Source organism: Xyrauchen texanus, chromosome 13 (assembly GCF_025860055.1).
Source record: "Xyrauchen texanus isolate HMW12.3.18 chromosome 13, RBS_HiC_50CHRs, whole genome shotgun sequence".
In the NCBI taxonomy this organism is placed as follows: Eukaryota; Metazoa; Chordata; class Actinopteri; order Cypriniformes; family Catostomidae; genus Xyrauchen; species Xyrauchen texanus.
This window is the reverse complement of record NC_068288.1, coordinates 10,094,241-10,118,644: the sequence shown is the minus strand read 5'-3', so window position 1 is coordinate 10,118,644 and position 24,404 is coordinate 10,094,241. Positions and strand designations below refer to the sequence as shown.

At 43.1% G+C, this 24,404-nt stretch overlaps 1 protein-coding gene across 1 annotated transcript in view; it reads left to right on the top strand.

Moving 5' to 3' along the window:
• The window catches only part of LOC127653991 (potassium voltage-gated channel subfamily H member 7-like), a 118,672-nt gene that overhangs the window by 60,421 nt on the left and 33,847 nt on the right, over positions 1-24,404 (top strand). The window contains exons 5-7 of the mRNA XM_052140896.1: positions 387-601; positions 14,263-14,688; positions 20,851-21,250. Of these exons, the coding sequence (XP_051996856.1) occupies positions 387-601; positions 14,263-14,688; positions 20,851-21,250 (1,041 nt within the window). The remainder of the gene's footprint in view (positions 1-386; positions 602-14,262; positions 14,689-20,850; positions 21,251-24,404) is intronic.

Here is a 24,404-nt window from a genome sequence, read left to right as displayed (position 1 = left end):
AGGCTTATTGATTAGTTTCATTATGCATTTTTTTTTTTAATGTTTTTGGATCTTTACAGACTCAATACCAAAATACTCAATATCAAAAAGAGTGATCTGATATGATCGTAAATATGAAAAAGAACACAATATCTTCTTTTGTGTTCTACGGAAGAAAGAAAGTCCAGCAGGTTTGGAACGATGTGTGGTTGTGTAAACAAGAATTTTAAGTTTTGGTTGAACTAGCTCATTAAAAGTTACCAGTGTTGATGTCACTATATAAGCAACTGTAACAAGACCTGCTGCTGATGTTTTAAAAGCGAGATAGAATGTCACCATACCGTGTGTGTGTGTGTGTGTGTGTGTGTGTGCGTGCGTGCCTGTGCATGTGAATGTGTGTATTTCAGGTCCATTTAATCAGATAAAATCCAGCCTGTTGGGATCCACATCTGACTCGAACCTAACCAAGTACAGCACCATCAACAAAATCCCGCTCATCACTCTGAACTTCTCAGAGACCAACAACGACAAGCGAGCGTCATCTCCACATTCCTCAGAGAAAACAATCATCGCATCAAAGGTCAAAGATCGCACTCATAACGTCACGGAGAAGGTCACACAGGTGAGCAAAGGAAGCTAAAAATGTGTAAACATGTAACCACTTTGAAAACATACAAAATCCAGTACCCAAAAAGTGGTTTCACAAAAAACGTCTAAAAAATTGTTTGAATAATTATGAAGAGAAGAGACACTAGACAATAATTAAGGGCCGTTCACCCAGAATGTATTCTTGTGTTCTGTCTGCACAATATTTTAGATGTTTGTCTAAGTACACATCAGATAATAAGTTAAACTTTTGGCATGCATCATAGCTGATCAATGTCAGTTTTCATTCAATGGACCAATCAGATGAATCTAAGAGGAGTTTAAGGATCTTAAGTGTATTGAGTTTTTACATTAGCAGCAGTGTCTGGGAGTAAATATAAATAAAGATGGTGCATATAAAGCACCATCTGTCCAATTCCGTTGTGTTCCATCTAGCTGATTTTTCTGACGAATTGAGTCCTGTGTGAATGCCCCCAAACACACACACGTCAGGGTGAATTAACTTAGAATTAATTGAGCTCTGTAAAAATGCTGTTTATTTGCATGCAATATCTGTGCTGTTTTAGCACCAAAGTCACTAAAGGAATAATTCAGATCAGGCAATGGGAAAAACACGACTTCATAATCTGTGCTGAATGCAATTTGTATGGCAACAGCCGATCTTGCAGGCTGGTTCTGAGTGCTAGATAGCGGAGCAGACCACCACAATCTGACACACTCTGCTGGGACTGTCCTGTATCACCCCACTTACGGGTGTGCAGTCAAGATTTATCTGTATCAGTATCTGTAGCAATGGCAAAATTATATGTATCTGTATTCAGATAAATCCGATATGGGCAGGGCTTAAACTAGAAGTGTGTCAAAATTATATAAAAATCTTATTTTAAATGTGACTTCATTCTATTTATAGTTTCCATATAACAAATATGCCTTCAAATTCATCAAATTATTTCTTCTTCTTCTTCTTCTTCTTCTTTATTATTATTATTATATATTTTTTTTATCATTATATTATTATAATTATATCATATTATATTTAATTATTTAAATTTGTATTATTTATTCTTACTAGACAAAGCTGATTATGTGTTATCAACTGTGGATTGCTCTGCCCAGGGGAGTCATTTATGGGGAGTGCAGAGTATTCCAGGCATATGAGCCCCTGATGCTGGGGGGGGCTCCAAAATCAGCACTTTGGAATAATTTTTTAGATTGATTACATATACAATATATGCAATGGCTATTTAAATCCGGCTCACCAATTATTTTAATCAGGCTTTCCATCTGAATTTGATAAAATTTTATTAAACTTATAAAACTCATGCAGTGGTCATCAGTTAATGCACAGATCCGGACCGAAGCATGCGTGTTTAAATTTTTGTTTTATACCTACTGACAGCCGGAGATGGTGCTATAGTAGTGGATAATCGCAGTGCCAGCCAGATAGGTCAAAAACCTATACCAACGAATTCATGTGATGTAGGCTGAGCCAAGGGAAAATCTATTTTGCTCGCCTTCGGATTAGGTCATAGAGTAACTGCCGATTTTTGTGTTTATCTGTGTGGAAAACTTGTCCTCCCAAGCTGTGACGATATGGATTTGCATTGGTTTTAATTATTTTACTTCATCACAGTTTGAGTTATCTGTGAAAGTTTTGTGTTTATTGTGGGTCTTGACCCTTATATTTGTGTTCTTTCACTTTAACCTGTTGGTCCTAACCATGGGTGTTTTTTTTAGCCAGTATCTTGGAGCCAGTGTACTCCCTCTTCTCTGCTCCTTGTGGTTCATCTGGAGGTAAGAGTAAATTTGTTTCTACCCGAAGGACACTTCTAATGATGGCTCTGTCCTTATGAGCTCCTTCTTGATGATGGGTATGTTCTGAGCCCATCATGCCGGGGAATTCAAAATCTGAGGGAAGCGCTTACAGACCCATGCCCGCATTGTAGTTTGCTGCCTATGTTTGAGAGATAGTTGCGTTGGTCTAGACTGGACTGCAGCAGGGAATACATTTTTTTTTACTTTTGCAGGTGGACCTGGCTTCATGGTAGAGAGCTCAAAAGCTCTGTGCCTCAGCAGCACACACTTTCAAGACCACCTTGACACTGAAGTAGCTGCGCATGATCATTTGCAGGGCATGTCAGCAGAGTTCACAAAAGCTGGTGGCTCTGGTGAGGGCTCACTTCATTCTTCAGGGACTGTCTCACCCCCAGTGGATGACATATTGGGGGTGCTCCAGATGGCAGTGGCTCTTCTTGGCCTTGATGAGCATCCTGAATATCCTATTCAGTCCATTGTGTTTTTTCTCAGGTCTTCACCTACGGATGCCTTTTCTATACTTGCGTGTAAGGACTTTGTGGCAGAATTTTCAAATGTCTTTAAGGGAACAGGGATGACCAAGAGGCGTTCCAAGACTGCACACATGCTGCACAAACCCAAGGTTTTCAGGACTCATCCCGACTGTTGTGGGAGACCGAGTCCATTTAGTAGCTCTTTGTCAGGAAATTTGTTCCTTGTTGGAGAAGAGAGCAAAAGAGAAAGTATACCCCCTAGTTCAAAGAGATGGTTTTTACTCAACCTATTTTCTTGTTCACCCCTTTTGTCCCAAGGGTTGCGGATCCTATCATACCTAGAGCCCGAAGCCATTTGTTTTGAGAATAATGGCTGGCTGATGAAGTTATTGGCTGGCTAGCCGGCTCAGCCAAAACCTAAATGGCTGCTGCAGCCGCCAAACTTTTCATAGCTGCAAATGGCTGAAGCTGCCACTTCATGTCTACAGATGTCTATGTTCAGTGGTGGACAGTAACGAAGTAAATGTAATTCGTTACTGTACTTAAGTAGCTTTTTTTGTGTATCTATACTTTACTGAAGTATTTAAATTTGGGGAGACTTTTACTTTAACTCCACTACATTTCAAAGTCAAATATCTTTTTACTCTACTACATTTTCAAAATCAGTCGTTCCTTTTTATTTATGAGTGGATAAAAATGTAACTGGTCAAACGAGCCACCAATCACAGTACAGCGCGCACGCTTTGTTTTGAACTTGCCTTGGCGGCATCTGCTAAGCGCGAACCAGGGGTGCGTTTCCCAAAAGCATCGTTAGCCAACTATGGTAGCAAGTTCCGTCGTTATCATCATAGTTCAACGAGTCGGTGTTTCCCGAAACCATCGTTCCAACGAACATTCGCAAACAGCATCGCAGAGTTGTGTGGTTGGAACGACAGCTCTACCTGTGGTTAGAAGCAGAGTTTCTTGTTATTATAACATGTGGGCTTAATAAATTATTATCTTGAGCCAAATAAGCAAGATGACATTCAGTACAATCAGTATCTTTTATTTAGAAGACATACAAATGTCCTTTATGTCTTTTAGTTTGTCAATAGATTTAAAGCACCGTTTTTGAAGAGTGCGCATGTGTGAACGTGCTCTAGTGCATAAGAACGAGCCTATGATTGAATCTGGAAATAAAGCAAATAACTGAGAAAAATATGAGAGAGTCCTCAGATGACATGTCTGTAATTTATAGCAAAACATCTAGCATTAATTCGATCATTAATTCGAACAGATTCATTAAAAGTAGTTTTTAATCCACCACATGTGTGACATCATTAACCAACGTGGTTGAACAACCAATTTGTGACAATACGGTTTTGGGAAACAGTCGTGACTAGCAAGTTGATTTCTTCAACAGTGCATCGTACTACGGTAGTGGAGCAGCAAGTTACGTTGTTGTACGGGAAACGCACCCCAGAGCCATTAAATATGAGAGTTGCTAACATAGACGGTTGCGACAGTGATCTCGCCGCCGCGCGGTCACGTGATTCGTGTAGCTCTCAATAGTTCCAAACAAATTGCGTTGCCAATGATTTTAAGCGGGGCAGAGAGCAGCAGCTATTATTGCAGCAATTATCGGTAAAAATTGACGCATAATGTACATTGCTTATTATGTTGACACTAAAATGACTTGCATATAATAGCATTGTTTTCTCTGGAGAGTAGCAGAAACACTGCATTAATACGTTTTTGTGTTTAATTTTGGAGGAAATTGGCTGCTCCCATAACATAGAATATATATATATATATATATATATATATATATATATATATATATATATATATATATATTCTATGTATGTGTGTGTGCTATGCGTGTGTGTGTGTGTGTGTGTGTGTGTGTGTGTGTATGTGTGTGTATGTGTATATGTATATATATATATATATATATATATATATATATATATATATAAATATATATTTATATTTATATTTAATGGCATTGTGCAGGTTTATGCACAATGAGCTCTTGAAGCAAATATCCAAAAATCTCAAAATTGACCAGTAAAAAAAACTATGTTTTTGCCTGCCGTGTCTCGCCTTAATATAAACACACACTGTTATCAGTAGCCTATTATTTTGGACAAAGTTTTGCACATTTCACTTCAATGTACACTGAAGCATGCGTCGTGAATTAGCAATGTGGAAACGGTGGTTTGTTACTGCAGTAATATCACGTTCAGTGCTATAAATCTCTCCGTTCCAGAATATTTGGTTCATAACATCAATCTTTGATTCAGGTGTTTGTGCAACCGTGCCCTGAAGATTTAACAAAAGTCTGGGTAGGCCTAAGTTAAGAAAAAAGTAAGTAGGAATTAGGAAAGTATGTGAGAAGTGAGATCAAAATTACCTTGCTTGCTTCTTTCCGCCATTTCACCTCAGTGCGAGAAAAAATGCATCAGCTTCTTCTGTACGGAAAACGAGCAATTTTAATTGGTCGTCAATTCACTGTGAGTCTGTGTATCGTAGCAACGGGCACAAGACTGCGCTGTTATGAATCCAGTGGGAAAATAGATCTCGTGTATTGTTTATATATTTCGTGTGTGTATGTCTCTATGTGATAGAATTATTATTTGATGCAAATAATTCTAGCCGGCTCAGCCAAACTTTATCAGATGGCGGCTCAATTTGGCTTACGAAATTATTGGCTGGCGGCGGCTGAAATTCTAAATGGCGCAAATGGCGGCGCCTGGCGGCGGCTTCGGGGTCTAATCATACCTGGATGACTGGCAACAATGTGCTGAGACAAGAGACCAAGCTGTGCACAATATTCAGCTGCTGCTGGATCATGTTGCCAGGTTGGGTTTCTCAGTGAACAGGGCAAAGAGTTCTCTGTCCGCCATCCTGCGGGCGGAGATCTCGTTCCTTCTGCAGAAGAGTGCGATAGAGCCTGTCCCTCCAGCCGAGGTGAGGCAAGGGTTTTACAGCCCTTACGTCATCATTCCCAAGAAGGGCGGTGGGTTGCGGCCAATCCTGGGCCTGTGATTTTTAACCGAGCCTTGCACAGACTCCCTTTCAAGATGCTGACGCAAAAGCACATTTTGACGTGCATCCGGCATCAAGACTGGTTTGCGGTGGTAGACCTGATGGATGCATACTTTCATGACTCAATTTTACCTTGACACAGACCCTTCCTACGGTTTGCGTTCGACGGTCGGGCATATCAGAACAAGGTCCTCCCCTTCGGCTTGTCCCTGTCCCCTTGCATCTTCACGAAGGTCGCAGAGGCAGCCCTTTCCCCGTTAAGGGAACTGGGCATTTGCATACTCAACAACCTCGACGACTGGCTGATTATAGTGCACTCTCGAGATTTACATAGGGCTTCGGATCAACTGGGAAAAGCTCTCCCTGGTTCAGAGCACCTGGCGTGAACTCCTCCTCTGGAATTAGTGGCGACTCAGGTTGCTGCGGGCTACTCCTATCCCTGGCAACCTCGACGAAACAGCAGATGCTCTGTCATGGCAGGTGACGCTTAGGGGAGAGTGGAGACTCCACCCCCAGGTGGTCCAGCTTATTAACAGGTAGACCTGTTCGCCTCCCGGGAATCCTCCCTTGCCTGCTCTGGTATGCCCGATGGAAGCTCCCCTGGGTACAAACGCGCTGGCACACAGCTGGCCCTGTGGACTTCGCAAGTTCGCATTCCCCCCAGTGAGCCTATTTGCACAGATTATATGCAAGATCAGGGAGGACAAGGTGCAGGTTATTATCATGGCCCCATATTGGCCCATCCAGACCTGGTTCTCAGACCTCATGCTCCTCGTGACAGCACCTCCCTGGCAAGTTCCCCTGAGGCAGGACTTTCTTTCTCAGGGACAGGGCACCCTCTGGTTCCCACGCCCAGACCTCTGGAATCTCCATGTCTGGTCCCTGAACGGGACATGGAAGACCTAACTGGTCTAATGCCCGTAAAGGTTAACATGATCACTCAGGCCAGAGCTCCTTCTACTAAGCAGCTGTATTCCCTGAAGCGGCATATCTTCGCTAAGTGGTGTTCTTCCCATACGAAGACCCCCAGAGGTGCACAGTCGGGTCAGTGCTTTCCTTTCTGCAAGAGAAGTTGGATGGGTGGCTTCATCCTCCACTCTCAGGATGATTGGCTGGGCGACACCCAATACCTTCGCAAGATTTTACAATCTCCGGGTTGAGCCAGCTTCGTCCCATGTTCTTTCAGGTACGAACAGGTAAGTTTTGTTATGTGGGGCTGCTGGCCATGTGTACTGCTTGTGTACAGCTACATCCCCCGTGCGCTCCTCTCGCCCATTAATGTTCACGATCTGTGAACCCTGTATGTCCTTCCTCCTAGCTCTCTGTCTCACGAATTCAGTGGAGGAATTCGTAGTCAGACCCAGTACGTGTGCAAACATGCCCTGTACTGAAGTAAGTGCTCCACAGTTCTCGGTTACCCCGCTAACCTCCTGCAATGTTTTGTCCGTGGTACGGTCTCACTGTCAGTAGGCCCCGGTCGCTGTGTTTGTAGAGCTCATCCCCTACGAAGGACAGGACCTACCGCCGTGCCTCTTCCATGTGCGGCCTTGGGCATATATGACGTATTCGCCACTTTTTACCCTACCCTTCAGGTCAGGGTGTGGTCTCTGTGGAGTCTTTTTCTCCAGAAGGAATAGGAAGGCCCCAGCCGAATATAATATTCTGTGGACAGAAAAACATAGAGAGAAAAGGCTGCGGCTGTTGTGGAATGAGACGTTTTGTCCCTCTTGCCACAGGCTGTACTACACCGCTGTAATAGCCGGAACCTTGTCTCGGCTCCTCGGTGCAAAACCTGAATAAATCCGCATTCCAGCTCCCTTTTATACATGTGGGGAGTGGCACGCAAATTCTACTTGCAACTCTCACTGGCTTTTTCTCAAAGATCTGAAGGTGTCTGGGGCTCTCAAGATCGACCCCTAGTGTCACTACATCGACACAACGTCTCATTCCCTCCATCAGGGAATGGAAGTTACGACAGTAACCGAGACATTTCTATCTCTCTCCCTCCTTTCTCCTGATCTCTCTATTTCTGAGTGACACTGTTTTTGTTTGTTAACCACATTAAAGACTTTTTGTCTGTAACTAACCAGATGGCCAGTTACACACACAGATGGCTCGTTTTGTCTTTTCCATACTTTTTGTCATGCTGGTTGAAGATTTGGTCTCTAATTAAACTGGGCTTTGGCATCTAAGACTGAAATATAGCCACCCACACATATACAACCTTTGTGCTGACTGCAGAATATGATTTCACCTTTTTTAATACAGCTCTATGCAAAAGTCTCTTGAATAATAATGAAATCCTAAAGTTATTAATCTCAGAATAGTTCCTCGTGTGACATAGAAGTCACTCATATTCTCATGCCTCCATGTGTTTTAACTCATCTACATATTTGTAGGAAAATAACCATGGTATTCCACATATTTTAAAAACAAAACACACAGGAATGCTTGTCCACACTATGACTCTGGATCTAAAGTAAGTCACCAAGGGTCATTAAAAGGGAGCGTTTGATTACAGGACTGCATTACTGATCAATAATTAAACCTTGATCATTTATTTATTCACTGCATGGAGAGCGTCATTCTGGCAGGATAGGACTTGTAAAGTGACACACAGATGTGCTTACAGATTCGCGATGATGCTGACAGATACAGTGATTAGGAGAACACATGCTTTACTACCAGATTCCAATTATTCCACTAATTAAGATGATTGATTTGGCCAGCACTAGAGTATTTAGACTGAATTCCACTTGCAGAGCTTTGTAAATCATAATGGCTCTACTTTTTTTGATAAGAAATGTGATATATGATAAATTAAAAATACATCTGGTTTTGAGATATTGTATAATTTGCTAAATAATATTTTAATTGGCCTGCCACCACCCACTTCTTTTTGCAGGATTGTTTACATTTAAAAGTTTAACATTTGCAAAGTTTAAAAGAGACATGTTCTCAGCCATATTATTAATTTTATTTGAGGTTGCCATACAATATTAGTCAAGGTTTCTTACACCAAAAACTGTCGTAATTTAGTGTGGCATGGCCATCTTTCACCCTCTCTCTGACCCTCTCTGATACAATAGATCGCAACAGTGCCCCACCCACTTATTCAGCATCTGGGTTCTGGAAGTATTTTTCCCATTCATTTCTTCCATAGACTTTTCAAAAAACCCTCTATTAAAGAGTTGTAAAGCATGAACCAAACCAACCTTCTCCGAGGTAAATTGCAACATTACAGACTTTATTTTAAGGCAAAACATTATTTGAAAATCCAACAAAAAGTCAGATGTTCAAGTCTGTGTACTTACAGTCTTTCACGAGGGCACGAAACTATGGAAATATATACAACTGTTAATTTCAGGTTGTTGATTATAAGTATATAAACAATATAGTTATTGATATACACAAATCTATAACTGCAGGGAAGCAGACTCATTTGCATAATTCAGAGTTAATTTAAGTTGGCGGTCACTTCCGGTCTTATTTCATGGGCTTTCTTGGCCACAGTTCTCTGATAGGTGGATCTTTCACTGCTGTACCATGGGTACTGTAGTTGTTCACAAGGAATTGCACGATTAAATGCAGATTTTTATAATCACAGAGCTCACGGTAGGTCTGTCTTTAAAGGTTTATAAGTTATTGTTAAAAAACATTTGTCTATGAGAAAAATGTATGGGATTTTTATTTCCAGAACCAGACTGTTGCAATATATTAAACTAGCTGTTTTTTTCTACAGTATCTTTAAGACTTATATGTAATTGACCTCTATTATGATTGGCTGACCTAAAAGATCTATTTTTATAAAGAAAAAAAATCAATATAAACAATTTTGAAAATTACAGTAAGGACAGATTTCTTACATAATAAATGGAACATATACATAAAAACCTCACATTTTAACTCTCTTTAGCCCAATTCCTGTTTCACATCAAATTGCATTTCCTATTTAAAGTGTAACATTTGACCTCACAGCTGCCACAGCCTATGGGCCTCCTAGCAGATACAGTACCTACATTATTCAGAGGGTTTGTGTGTGTGTGTGTGTGTGTGTGTGTGTGTGTGTGTGTGAGTGAGAGAGAGAGAGAAGGGAGAGACACCCTCCAATGCCACACAAATGCACATATACAGTACAATCACACACAGACTCGCTGAAGGCATGGCTATTACTGTCACAGAAAGCAAGAGGAAATTGTCAAGGAATGAATCTCTTCCTATCCCTTCCTTTCTCTCTGTCTGTGTCAGTGGAGGAGTGGAGAGGAGGACTGTATTATAATTACATCTGTGACACTGAGACCATCCTAGTATGTCCCACATGCATGCTGTCATAGACTTTTGAGGTATAGACCAAAGCAGCTATCTGACTCATAAATTATATTAATTGTGTAGAATATTTTAATGCAGTATATATATAATGAAGTACTTGCATTTGCTCACTCAACTGCCAGACTGGTCCTATTTGTCCAGACTGGTTCCCTGATGGGAAGGACATCACAGTGTTTCAGTATGTGAGTTTGTGCTGTGGTCCGTGATTAAGTCTGGATGCATCGGCCATGACCCGTCATCATGTGGCCTGCTTACTGCCTTTTCACATTACCATCTGTGAGCTGGATCATGAAATGTGAACCACAAACAATGGTGAATTGTTCTCACAAATATATATTTTCTTCAATTTCCCAAAATTTCTTTGAAGTAGATGTAATTGACAACTGAAGTATCCTTGCTCTTTTGAAATAAAATGGTTAAATTAAAATTAGGCTCATAGAAGCCTCGGGACACGCTTTTGCCTCCTGAAGCATTATAGATAGAGTGATGATGAAGTGGGGTGTCTACAGCCCTTACTTCATTGTACCCAAAAAAGGCGGTGGGTTGCGGCTAATCTTGGATTTGCGAGTCCTCAACCGGGCTTTACACAAACTCCCTTTCAAAATGCTCACGCAGAAACAGATTTTAACCTGCGTTCGGCATCAAGATTGGTTCGCAGTGGTAGACCTGAAGGACATGTACTTCCATGTCTCCATATTGCCTTCGGCCTGTCCCTGTTCCCTCACGTCTTCACGAAGGTCGCAGAGGGAGCCCGTGCCCCGCTATGGGAAGTGGGCATCCGCATACTCAACTACCTCAACGAGGCTCATCCTAGCTCACTCTCGTGAGTTACTATGCGCCCACAGGGACCAGGTGCTCAAGCACCTCAGCTGTATAGGGCTTCAGGTCAACTGGGAAAAGAGCAAGCTCGCCCCGGTTCAGAGCATCCCTTTTCTCGGCATGGAGTTAGACTCCGTCTCAATGACAGCACGCCTCACGAACGAGCGCACAGTCGGTGCTCAGGTGCCACGGTCTCTTCGAGCCTGGCACAGTGGTTCCTCTAAAACAGTTCCAGAGGCTCCTGGGACATATGGCATCCTTGGCCTCGCCACTCGGTTTGATGCATATGAGACAGCTTCAGCACTGGCTTCAAACTCGAGTCCCGTGATGGACCCTTGGACAGACCTCTGTTTTCTGCGGACTAGACTCCCCCTACAGCAGGTGTCCAGATGTGTCGTGGTCAGCACAGACACCTCTCAATGGGATTGGGGTGCCATGTGCAACGGGCTCGCAGCTGCTGGCTCCTGGATAGGGCCCCGGCTTCATTGGCACATCAACTGCCTAGAGTTGCTGACTGTATTCCTTGCCCTGCGGAGGTTTCTCCTGCTGATCTAGAGCAAGCACGTCTTGATCTGTTCAGACAGCACCGCGATGGTAGCGTACATAAATCGCCATGGCAATGTGCGCCTCGTCAAATGTCACAATTCACCTGCCATCTACTCCTTTGGAGTCAGCATCGACTCCGGTCACTGTACGCCACTCATATCCCGGGCAATCTCAACACGACAGCGGATGCGCTGCGGATGCGCTGTCATGACAGGTCTCGAGAGTGGAAGCTCCACCCCCAGGTGGTCCAGCTGATTTGGGGCCAGTTCGGCATGGCACAGGTAGATCTCTTTGTCTCCCAAGACAATTCCCATTGTCTGCTCTGGTACTCCCTGACAGAGGCCCCTCTCGGGACAGACGTGTTGGCACACAGCTGGCCCCGGGGGCTGAACAAGTACGCATTTCCCCCGGTGAGCCTTCTTGCACTGGTGCTGTGCAAGATCAGGGAGGATGAGGAACAAGTCACCTTATTGGCTCCTTACTGGCCCACTCAGACTTGGTTCTCGGATCTGGAAAATTCCCCTGAGGAAGGACCTTCTTTCCCAGGGACAGGGCACCCTCTGGCATCCATGCCCAGACCTCTGGAACCTCCACATCTGGCCCCTGGGTGGGACGCGGTAGATCTGAGTGACCTACCACCTGCGGTCATAGACACGATCAACCAAGCCAGAGCTCCTTCTACCAGGCAGCTATATGCCCAAAAGTGACACTTGTTTGCAAATTGGTGTTCTTCCCGGTCTGAAGACAGTGCATTCATTTCGGCAAGCGAGGTTAGAGGGGAGGCTGTCCTCCTCCACCTTGAAGGTGTATGTAGCCGCTATCACGGCCCACCACGACGCAGTGGACGGCAAGTCCTTGGGTAAGCAGGCTCCTCCCCGACCAAGCCTGTTCCCCTCCTGGGATCGCTCAGTAGTCCTCTCGGGCCTTCAGAGACCCCCCCTTTGAGTTGCTTGACACAGTTGAGCTCAAGGCCCTCTCCTTGAAGATGGCCTCCCTGATAGCACTAGCTTCCATCAAGAGGGTTGGGGACCTGCAAGCGTTCTCTGTCAGCGACACTTGCCTGGAGTTTGGTCCGCCATATACTCACGTCATCCTAAGACCGTGACCGGGCTACATGCCCAAGGTTCCTACGACCCCCTTCAGGGATCAGGTTGTGAACTTGCAAGTGCTGTCCCGGGAGGAGGCAGACCCAGCGTTTTCGTTGCTGTGTCCAGTGCGTGCTTTGTGTATCTATTTGGACTACACGCAGAGCTTTAGATGTTCTGAGCAGATCTTTGTCTGCTTCGGCAGAAAGGGAACGCCGTCTCCAAACAGAGGTTAGCTCACAGGTCATTGACGCTATCTCCTTGGCCTACCAGATCCAGGCCGTGCCCGCCCCCTTGCGGGTCCGAGCACACTCGACAAGACGTGTGGCATCCTCGTGGACACTGGCCAACGGCACCTCCCTAGCAGACCTCTGTAGAGTAGAGGTCTGGGCAACACCCAATACCTTTGCGAGATTATACAATCTCAGGTTTGAGTCTGTCTTGTCCCGTTTTTTGTCAGATCAGAGCCGGTAGAAATCGGTAATATGTACCTAACGCCCTTCACCAAAGTGATCCAGTGCATCCTCTCTCCCAGGTCAGACCCACTACGAGCCGCAAGTGGTATGTGGTATTAGGACATCAAAATACTGTACAGTCACATTCCTGAGAGGGAGAGCTTTCGTTTGATATAGGACTTGTCCATTTATTTGCCATGTGAAAGACTTTTATATTCAAATAAATATTTTTACCCCATTACTTCTAGTAGGGATGCAAATTTGCGACATACATATTTTCAGGCCTTATTTTGATGTTTCGTGTAACATAAATGTAAAAGTGATATGCCTCAAATGCCTGTATACAGGGACTTTAACGTTTTAGGAAAAAAAATATACCGCCCTCCATGTGGCGTTCATTCATTAATACATTCAGACGATACAATACAAGATCAAACAATAACTTGCGGATCCCTGAGGTAACTAGACCCCTGGTGAAGACCCCTGTGCTTTATTATAATGATATATTTCCAAATTATATGTTGCAATTTAGATGTAAATAACTTTTGAATGGCTGTCAATGAAAAAAAAATACCCTCAAAATGGTGTAGTTGCTAGCCAGCCAAACCTTGACCCCTTAGATATCACTGAAAATAACAAATTAACATTTGACCATCTATGTTTACATATCAACACCTGGAACTAATGACAGTGTTAACTAAGAACATACTATAGAGATACTGTATTGAGGTAATGTACATATAGAAGGCCATATAAATGTACACTAACCTGTATACTGAAATGTTAAGGGTTGGATAGAGTGTGAAAATGGCCATATAGAAGTACATGTCATTTTTGGTGCAAGAAAGTCTTTAGAATATGATTATAATCCGGTGTAAAAAATGCACTTATAAAAGTGTAGAAAATGGCTCCTTTAATGTTAATGACATCATTCAGATCACCAATATATAAATCCATTTAGCACACTTGATCTTGTCATTCTGCACTGCATTTAGTTAATTATGTAAATTTCATTAATGATTTTACTCTTCCAGTCTGTGATATAGCAACTTTTGATGTAGCTGTTAATAATTGCAAAATATAAAGTGGCATTGTTGTCATAGAAACCATATCTCCATTCTTCAGGTTTTGTCACTAGGCGCCGACGTGCTTCCAGAGTACAAGCTTCAGACACCCCGAATGAACAAGTTCACCATTCTACATTACAGTCCCTTCAAGGCTGTCTGGGATTGGCTGATTCTGCTGCTTGTCATCTACACAGCCATTTTCACACCCTACAGTGCAGCCTTTCTACTCAACGACCTGGAGGAACGGAAGAGGCGTGAGTGTGGTTACTCCTGCAGTCCTCTCAACGTTGTGGACCTCATAGTGGACATTATGTTTATTGTAGATATTCTAATAAACTTCCGGACTACGTACGTCAACATCAATGAAGAGGTGGTTAGCCATCCAGCTAGAATAGCAGTGCATTACTTCAAAGGCTGGTTCCTCATAGACATGGTGGCGGCCATCCCCTTTGATCTTCTCATATTTGGGTCAGGGTCAGAAGAGGTGAGCTGTATATACTATATGTGTGCTGTTTGATTTAACTTATGAAAGTAACAATAAATTATATACCATTCAAGATTGAAGCGGAGACAGATAAGGATGTAAACAAAGCCCAAAGTATTACATTTTGGCACGTTACCCACACTGATTGTATTATGAGCATGAATGACGCTTCAAATCACATGGCTTTTTCAATGCTTTTACTTTTTGAAATTATCTGAATATTTGTTTTTTCAAATTTTCTGTTTGTATGGTATTGTATTGTTTTCACATTCAGGGCGGATTAGAATGTAAATAGCATTTACACCTCAAATGCGGTGTGGTCATTTGCATTTTTGACTACTAGTTGTCTCTAGGGGTCATGCACCCCTGCAAGAGCAAGAGCCAAGGCACTCAGAAATCTGCAGGAACTGCGCTCAGCGACTGACCTCGCCCTTAGAGCCACGAAGGTCACAGCGCAGTCACTCGGACAGGTGATGGCCACGCTCATGGTCCAGGGACGTCATCTGTGGTTGAACTTGGTTGAGATGCGTGAAAACGACAAAGCTTGCTTCCTCAACACCCCTGTCTCCCAGTTTGGCCAGCAGTTCTCCGTGGTGAAGAAGCAGACGGAGGCCATATCTCACATCATGCCTCGCCGCAAGCCTGCCGCCATGGGCCATGCCCTGTCTGATCGCCAAGGGCGTCCCCCAGCTCTCAGTCCCAGTGTCGAGCACCCCGCAGGAGGCGCAGACCCCCTGTCTCACGGACCCCCTCGAGGGTATCAACAGTCCCGGTTCCCTGAACGCGGTACCGCCGCCCTCAGCCCCACGACTGTTCCCCGGCCGGCTGGTTCAGTTGAGTCCAGAGGACGCCGACATCGGACCTCCTCCTCAGTCACGAACCTGCCCCCTGCCGGGTGTGCGGAGCAAGGTAAGTGCTTTGAGTTTTTTCTCAGCACCAAAGCCTCGGGAAGCACCCTTGCCTCCCGACGCCGCATTACCTGCTCCGCCCTGCTGCGAAGCCCCGCCGGGTATGTCAAAAATACTCGTCCCCTTGGTGCCCCTAGCACGGAGTTTTCACTGCCCAACCCGTCACGCTGGCTGGCCCGGACCATCCAACTCGTTTACGCAATTCAGTTTGCCAGGCCCCCGCCCCCCTTCGCAGGCGTCTGCTTTACTGCAGTACATGGTGAACATGCCAATTCCCTGCGCACGACAATGCTTGCCCAGCGGAGAGTGGAGGCTTTACCCCCAGTCGGTCCTGCTGATTTGGGAATGATTCGGCAAGGCCCAGGTAGACCTGTTTGCCTCCCGAGAAACCTCCCACCGCCTGCTCTGGTATGCCCGAACAGAGGCTCCTCTCATGTCAGATGCACTGCCACACAGCTGGCCCACGGGGCTGCGCAAATACGCATTTCCTCCAGTGAGCCTTCTTGCACAGGTGCTGTGCAAGGTCAGGGAGGACGAGGAGCAAGTCACCCTAGTGGCACCATTTTGGCCCACTCGGACTTGGTTCTCGGACCTTACGCTTCTCGTGACAGACCCTCCCTGGCGAATTCCCTTGAGGAAGGACCTTCTTTCTCAGGGACAGGGCACGCTCTGGAATCCGCACCCAGACCTTTGGAACCTCCATGTCTGGCCCCTGGACGGGATGTGGAATATCTAGCCAGTCTACCACTTGCTGTCGTAGACAAGATCAACCAAGCCAGAACCCCTTCCACCAGGCACCTTTACGCCCTAAAGTGGCGCCTGTTCGCAATTTGGCTCTTCCCGGGCTGAAGACCCACAGAGGTGCGCAGTTAGGTCAGTGCTTTTATTTCTGCAGGAGAGGTTGGAGGGGAGGCTGTCCCCTTCCACCCTAAAGGTGTATGTCACCGCCCACCACAATGCAGTAGACGGCAAGTCTCTGGGTAAGCAAGACTTAATTATCAGGTTCCTAAGTGGTGCCCGGAGGTTAAATCCCTCCCAGCCAAGCCTGTTCCCCTCCTGGTATCTGTCAGTGGTCCTCATGGGCCTCCAGAGATCTCCCTTCGAGCCGCTAGAATCAGCTAGACTCAGGGCCCTCTCTCTTAAAACGGCCCTGCTGATCACGCTCGCCTCCATCAAGAGGGTCGGGGACCTGCAAGCGTTCTCTGTCAGAGACACTTTCCTGGAGTTCGGTCCGGCAGACACCTATGTGATCCTAAGACCGCGGCCGGGCTACGTGCCCATGGTTCTTACCATGCCCTTTAGAGACCAGGTAGTGAACCTGCAAGCGCTGCCACGGGAGGAGGCAGACCCAGCCCTTTCATTGCTGTGTCCGGTACGTGCTTTGCGTACCTATTTGGACCGCACGCGGTGCTCTAGACGTTCTGAGCAGCTCTTTGTCTGCTTCGGGGGACAGCGGAAAGGGAACGCTGTCTCCAAACAAAGGCTTGCACACTGGGTCGTTGATGCCATCACGGCTTATCACGTCCAGGCCATTAACCCCCCCCTTTCGGGTCCGAGCGCATTCAACCCGAAGCGTTGCGTCCTCGTGGGCACTGGCCAGGGGCACCTCCCTGGCAGACATTTGTAGAGCAGTGGGTTAGGCAACACCTAATACCTTCGCGAGATTTTACAATCTCCGGATTGAGTCGGTATCGTTCCGTGTTCTCTCAGGTCCGAGCCCGTAGAACTCGGTAACACGCTGACGAACTGGCCGGGTGAATCGCTTGTGCCTAGCGCCCTTTCCCTCAGCTTAGGTAAAATCGTGCGCCTGTTTCTCCCATGGAGATCCCATCTCTCGGATCCCTGGATGATTCCTCCCTAGCCCTTGTGGGTCCGCAGTTCAGTGGATGAACTCGCCGACCCAATCCACTGCGGGTACTTAATCTACCCTGTTCTTGAATAGGTGTACTTAATAGGGGAATAGGGGTACTTAATCTACCCTGTTCTGGAATAGGTGCTCCACAGGTCAAGGACTCCTACGCGGACTCCCCCTGTGTGTATTATCCACGGTACGGTCCCTTTACAAAAGTAGATCCGCGTCTCCCTTAGGCAGTCCCAGCTGCCCTCCGGTCGCCATGTTGTAGAAACTCCCCCCTCATTGAGGCTGGATCTACCACTGCGCCACTTTCCACATGTCACCTAAAAGCCCATGTGATGTATTCACCACCTTTACCTCCCCTGCGGTGTGGTCTCCGCAGGGTCTTTTCCCCCCTGGAAAAAATAGGAAATTGGGTAAGACCCCCTTCCCTCGATGCGTTTAAGGGCCCCGGCCGTTCTTGCTCTATGCGGAGAAACATAGAGAGAAAAGAGGCCCAGCCAGGCTTGACCCATTCCCAGGTTGGCAAGCATCGCCTGGTTCCCCTATCTAGGGTAACCAGAAGAATTCCGATGACTTTTATGGGGCATTGGGGAAGGGTACGTGCAGTCTGACACAGCTGGTCGTCTTTGCACATAAAATACCTGCACGCTCCTGTGTCAGCAGAACACATACACAGCTCAGCGCATGGCATGATTTAAATTGGACCCCTAGTGTCGCTTCTCCGACACAACATCGAGAGAGCAACAGATGGGGAACGTCTAGGTTACATATGTAACCTCCTTTCCCTGATGGAGGGAACGAGACGTTGTGTCCTCCCTGCCACGTCGCTGAGCTGAGCCACTGTTGTGGCCGGACCATTTCCGGCTCCTCAGGAAAATCCTGAATGAACTCATCGTATTTGCCCACTTAAATACCTGTATGTCTGGGGGGTGGGGTATGCAAATACTGTCTGCCAACTTCTCATTGGCCTTTTTTCATAGTTCAGAGGCATATTCGGCACTCAAGTGAGACCCCTAGTGTCGCTTCACCGACACAACGTCTCGTTCCCTCCATCAGGGAATGGAGGTTACATACGTAACCTAGACGTTTTCTCTTTGAATTAAGTTTATTTTACCCCATTGTCAAATAGTATATTCTTGTTCTAAGCATAAAACTCACTAAATTTAGTTAGTATCTAATGCAATTTTGCTTGTCTAGAAAATGTATCTAGTTTTAAGTATGTGGAGATTTTTTTGCGGGGAAACAAGTCAAAAATACTAATTAAAAAATTATAATTATATATATTCTCTCTTTTTACTTGGGCCAGTAAGCAACCACCCAGAACACCCTAGCAACATCCTAGAAACACCTTAGCTACCATCCAAAACACCCTATCAACTGCATAGCAGCATGATTAAAATCACTCAGAACACCTTAGCAACCGTACTGCAATGCTAACACAACACCTTTTAAAACATTGTGGCACTAAGTTTTGCGTAGGCAAGCACAATTTATATTTTCCTCATAAAATGTAAAAATTTTGTTTCAATTGAATTTGCTAAAACAATGAAAGCTAATCATAGTATTGTAGCATATTTGCATGTATTTTTTAGAAGAAAATTGACTTGAAATGAAAAGGGTATCAAAGTTCACCAAAGGGAATGCTAATTTCCATATTGTGTCTTCAAACAGAACATATCTATAAAAAAATAGATCTATGAACTTATGATATTTGTCTGGTGGATGATAAAATGGGTTAAAACTTACATAGAAGGAGGGACACAAGCCATACCAGAATAGTGAGCTAATTTTTAAGAGACTTGGAAGGTGGGCTCTTTTTATCCCCCAAACACTCTAGCGGCCATGTAGCCAGGGGCGGACTGGGATTAAAAGTGTCCCGCAACACACCACACCACACCATAACACACCGGTTCATTGATTTCCTTTTCTGGCTCAATTTAAAATAAAATTGTTAAAAAAAATAAATAATAGAAGACATTTCTATTGATTGCTAGTATTGACAATGGGCCCCACAGTGTAAAAATGGTCATAACTTTAAAAAATATAAAACCACTTTATATCAATACATTTTTAAAGATCTTAATCACCTTACAACATTTTTCTAGGTGTGTAAATAAACTATTTTCTTAGTTAATATGAGGTTCTGGAAACAACAAGTATAATATTATATTAAATATGTGTATATATAGCTATACAAATCCTAAAATGTTGTATAAAATACTGTAGTTAGATAAAGAAAGTGTCACACAGCAGGACACTGATGACAATATCAATATGTCAATTACTCATAAATACGTGCAAATGTGTAAAATTCTGTAAAAAAAAGTTTTTGCCAGAATATGTACATATATAAATATGAACAAATTAAACATTCCTCTTAAAGTTTAGAACTTTTCCAGATATTTTGCAGATTAATGGCTCATATTTTCATTCCATGCAAGTTTCTTGCGTCTTTATATAGATTTTTAATTCGACCCGGTTTAAACCTGACCTTATTCTAGAGAAAAAGTGAAAAGCCCAATGCTTTGACAAGCACTGTTTCGGCTATCCTTTAAACAAAGTAAGCCTCAAAGACTCAAATAGCCACAAAGTAATATTTTTCATTACTTATTTTCCGCTTTTTTATCAGGCATGAGCATTATTCGGCAAATCGCAATTCAGCTCCCTACAGTAAGAATACATTATGCACATTACTATCTACTGCTCATAGCTTTCCTGTTTGCAGATTTTATATATGCTGCTGTTATTGAATTTGTTGAAACTTGCAGTTATTTGTCATTCTGTGATTATTCAGAGCTCATCTTATGCTTAATATGTTGTCTTTGTCGCCATTATTGTGATTTTTATATAAAATAATGAGGTTCATGCGAGGGACAGTGTAAATGTGCATAAACAGAAATACGCAACGATGTGTAAGTAACTTCAAAATAAAAATATATTGCCTGTAGGACGTGCCGGTACTTTTGCAGCAACGGGCCTGCCCAAATTACCCAGCGGCCCACCGAGAAAACTTCCGGTGCTCTCAACGACCAGTCCACCCCTGCATTTTGCAATGATATAGCAACCACCCAGAACATCATATCAACATGCATAAAACAACTCAGAACACCTGACAGACATCCATCGTGCTTCATGCATCATAGCTGTGACTTATGCATAGAGAAACACTCACATTTTCTCAGGAAAATCCAATAATGTAGTAAGTAATATAAAATGTATAACTCTTGAATGGCAACAGCTGAGCCACATCTGTAAGTATGGATATAAATATTAATGTATGAGGGGGTGTTTTAGCTTTCTTGCAAATATAGAGGAACTAATGGCCTGGAATTTTATAAAACAACATTATTTACATCATGATTGTGTGTTTACTTTTCACTCTCTTGATTATTGTAGACCACAACTCTGATTGGCCTGCTGAAGACTGCCCGACTGCTGCGATTGGTCCGTGTGGCACGGAAGTTAGATCGTTACTCAGAGTATGGGGCAGCTGTCCTCATGCTCCTCATGTGTATTTTTGCACTGATTGCTCATTGGCTGGCTTGCATATGGTATGCAATCGGTAACATGGAAAAGCCCTATCTTGAGCAAACGATTGGCTGGTTGGATAATCTAGGCATGTCCATTGGAAAGCAGTACAACTACAGTGATCCCGCCTCTGGTCCGTCAATCAAGGACAAGTATGTGACAGCACTGTATTTCACATTCAGCAGTCTGACCAGCGTGGGCTTTGGGAACGTATCACCAAACACCAACTCCGAGAAGATCTTCTCCATCTGTGTCATGCTCATTGGATGTGGGTATTACTGAGTCACACTTACTGTAAAAAGATAACTTCTGCAATAGGAGTCACAAATGTAGCAGAGAGGGTCTACTTTGTATTATTTTAATGTTAGCAGTTCCAGAGTAGGAGAGTTTTTTTTTTTTTTTTTTTTTTTATAAATACTTTACCAGTCAAAAGTTTGGACACAAATGAATTTATGTTTCTGATGAATTTCAAAATCTTTTGATCAACAGGCTTTAAATTGTGCCTATGGATAACTTCCTGGAAAAAATATTTTTTATAGATGAATTGGATTGGTTCATGAAGGAAAAGCAGCCAATAAATGTCCAACTACTGTACATTTAAACTCATTCAATGCTGTTTAAAGGAAAATTTCGGGTTTAAAGTTAAGCTCAATTAACAGCATTTGCGTCATTTTGTTTATTTTCACAAAAATTATTTTGGCTTGTCCAGCCTTTCTATATATATATATATATATATATATATATATATATATATATATATATATATATACATACACTCACCTAAAGGATTATTAGGAACACCTGTTCAATTTCTCATTAATGCAATTATCTAATCAACCAATCACATGGCAGTTGCTTCAATGCATTTAGGGGTGTGGTCCTGGTCAAGACAATCTCCTGAACTCCAAACTGAATGTCAGAATGGGAAAGAAAGGTGATTTAAGCAATTTTGAGCGTGGCATGGTTGTTGGTGCCAGACGGGCCGGTCTGAGTATTTCACAATCTGCTCAGTTACTGGGATTTTCATGCACAACCATTTCTAGGGTTTACAAAGAATGGTGTGAAAAGGGAAAAACATCCAGTATGCGGCAGTCCTGTGGGCGAAAATGCCTTGTTGATGCTAGAGGTCAGAGGAGAATGGGCCGACTGATTCAAGCTGATAGAAGAGCAACTTTGACTGAAATAACCACTCGTTACAACCGAGGTATGCAGCAAAGCATTTGTGAAGCCACAACATGCACAACCTTGAGGCGGATGGGCTACAACAGCAGAAGACCCCTCTGGGTACCACTAATCTCCACTACAAATAGGAAAAAGAGGCTACAATTTGCAAGAGGTCACCAAAATTGGACAGTTGAAGACTGGAAAAATGTTGCCTGGTCTGATGAGTCTCGATTTCTGTTGAGACATTCAGATGGTAGAGTCTGAGAATGAGAACATGGATCCATCATGCCTTGTTACCACTGTGCAAGCTGGTGGTGGTGGTGTAATGGTGTGGGGAATGTTTTCTTGGCACACTTTAGGCCCCTTAGTGCCAATTGGGCATCGTTTAAATGCCACGGCCTACCTGAGCATTGTTTCTGACCATGTCCATCCCTTTATGGCCACCATGTACCCATCCTCTGATGGCTACTTCCAGCAGGATAATGCACCATGTCACAAAGCTCGAATCATTTCAAATTGGTTTCTTGAACATGACAATGAGTTCACTGTACTAAAATGGCCCCCACAGTCACCAGATCTCAACCCAATAGAGCATCTTTGGGATGTGGTGGAACGGGAGCTTCGTGCCCTGGATGTGCATCCCACAAATCTCCATCAACTGCAAGATGCTATCCTATCAATATGGGCCAACATTTCTAAAGAATGCTTTCAGCACCTTGCTGAATCAATGCCATGTAGAATTAAGGCAGTTCTGAAGACGAAAGGGGTCAAACACAGTATTAGTATGGTGTTCCTAATAATACTTTAGGTGAGTGTATATATATATATATATATATATATATATATATATATAATTATTAGGGCTGTCAATTTAACACATTAATTCATTGCAATATATTTTACCAAAAATAACGCGTTAAAAAATGTAACTTTAAGTTAAATATATTTTTTTGTAGTTATTGTTATATGAGAGGATTTCTCAGCAAATATTTGTATATGCGATTAATCACGATTAATTAATCAGGACACCATGTAATTAATTCGATAAAAATTTGTTATTGATTGACAGCCCTAATAAATATATATAAATATAAGCAATATCACACTCGCAATCATGCTATATGGCCCTAAATCAGAGTGTGATATTGCTTATCCACAGTTCAATGAACAAGTCAATTAACATTTTTGGGGAAAAACTGAGTATGGTCATAAAAATGCATTTGTGCTTGGAACTACTTTCTTATGCCACGGATCAGACTCTGGCATTGCTGCTTCAAAACAAATGATGCGTCCAAGCCTCTCAAAAACGTCACTTTAGAACTACAAGTATCATGGCTTGGGCTGTTTCTAACATGTTGTTATTATATATATATATATATATATATATATATATATATATATATATATATATATATATATATGTGTGTATGTATGTATATATGTTTTTTTTTTTTTTTTTTTACATTGTCTGGTCACTAAATAACTTGCATATTTCCAGTTGTGTCATTCATAGTTTTGATTACTATCATTCTTAAATCTGAAAAAAAGTGTTGATGAAGAAGGAGTTGTTGTGTCCAAACTTTTGACATAGTGTGTAGTCCCAAATATTCAGCAGGTGGTGAGAACTCTGGGTGTCTCCGTTGATACCAATGTAAAATAATTATATTATGTCAGAAAGTTAGTTCAGTCTTGTTTTTTATCAGTTAAGGAACATTTTCAAGGTGAGACATGTTTTGAGTTGTAGGGATACAGAAAAGCTTATTCATGCTTTCATTTTGTCTCATCTTTATTTTTGTAATGCCCTGTTTTCAACTCAAAATCAATGCACTTTACACGGCTACAATCAGTGCAAAAGACAGCAGCAAGATTTTTGACACTAACTAGGTCTTTTAATCATATTACTCTGATTGCTTCTTTGCACTGATTACCAATTCATTTTAGGGTTAATTTTAAGATTTGTTTAATTACTTATAAGGCATTACACGGTTTTGCACCAGATTATTTAGCAGATCTTAACCTTACAAAACAATTAGATCTCTTGGCGTGAACTGTTGGCTGTTCCAAGATCCAGATGCAAAACAAAAGGTGACAGAGCTTTTGTATTGAAGGCCCCATGATTATGTAACAGCCTGCCCTTGGATATTAGAGCTGCTGAATCGGTGTCTGTTTAAGTCTCGTTTAAAACTAATTTGTATGGACTTGCGTTAATTACTTTATGAATTTCTGTTTTTACCTTGTGTTTTACTGGGTGTGTTTTG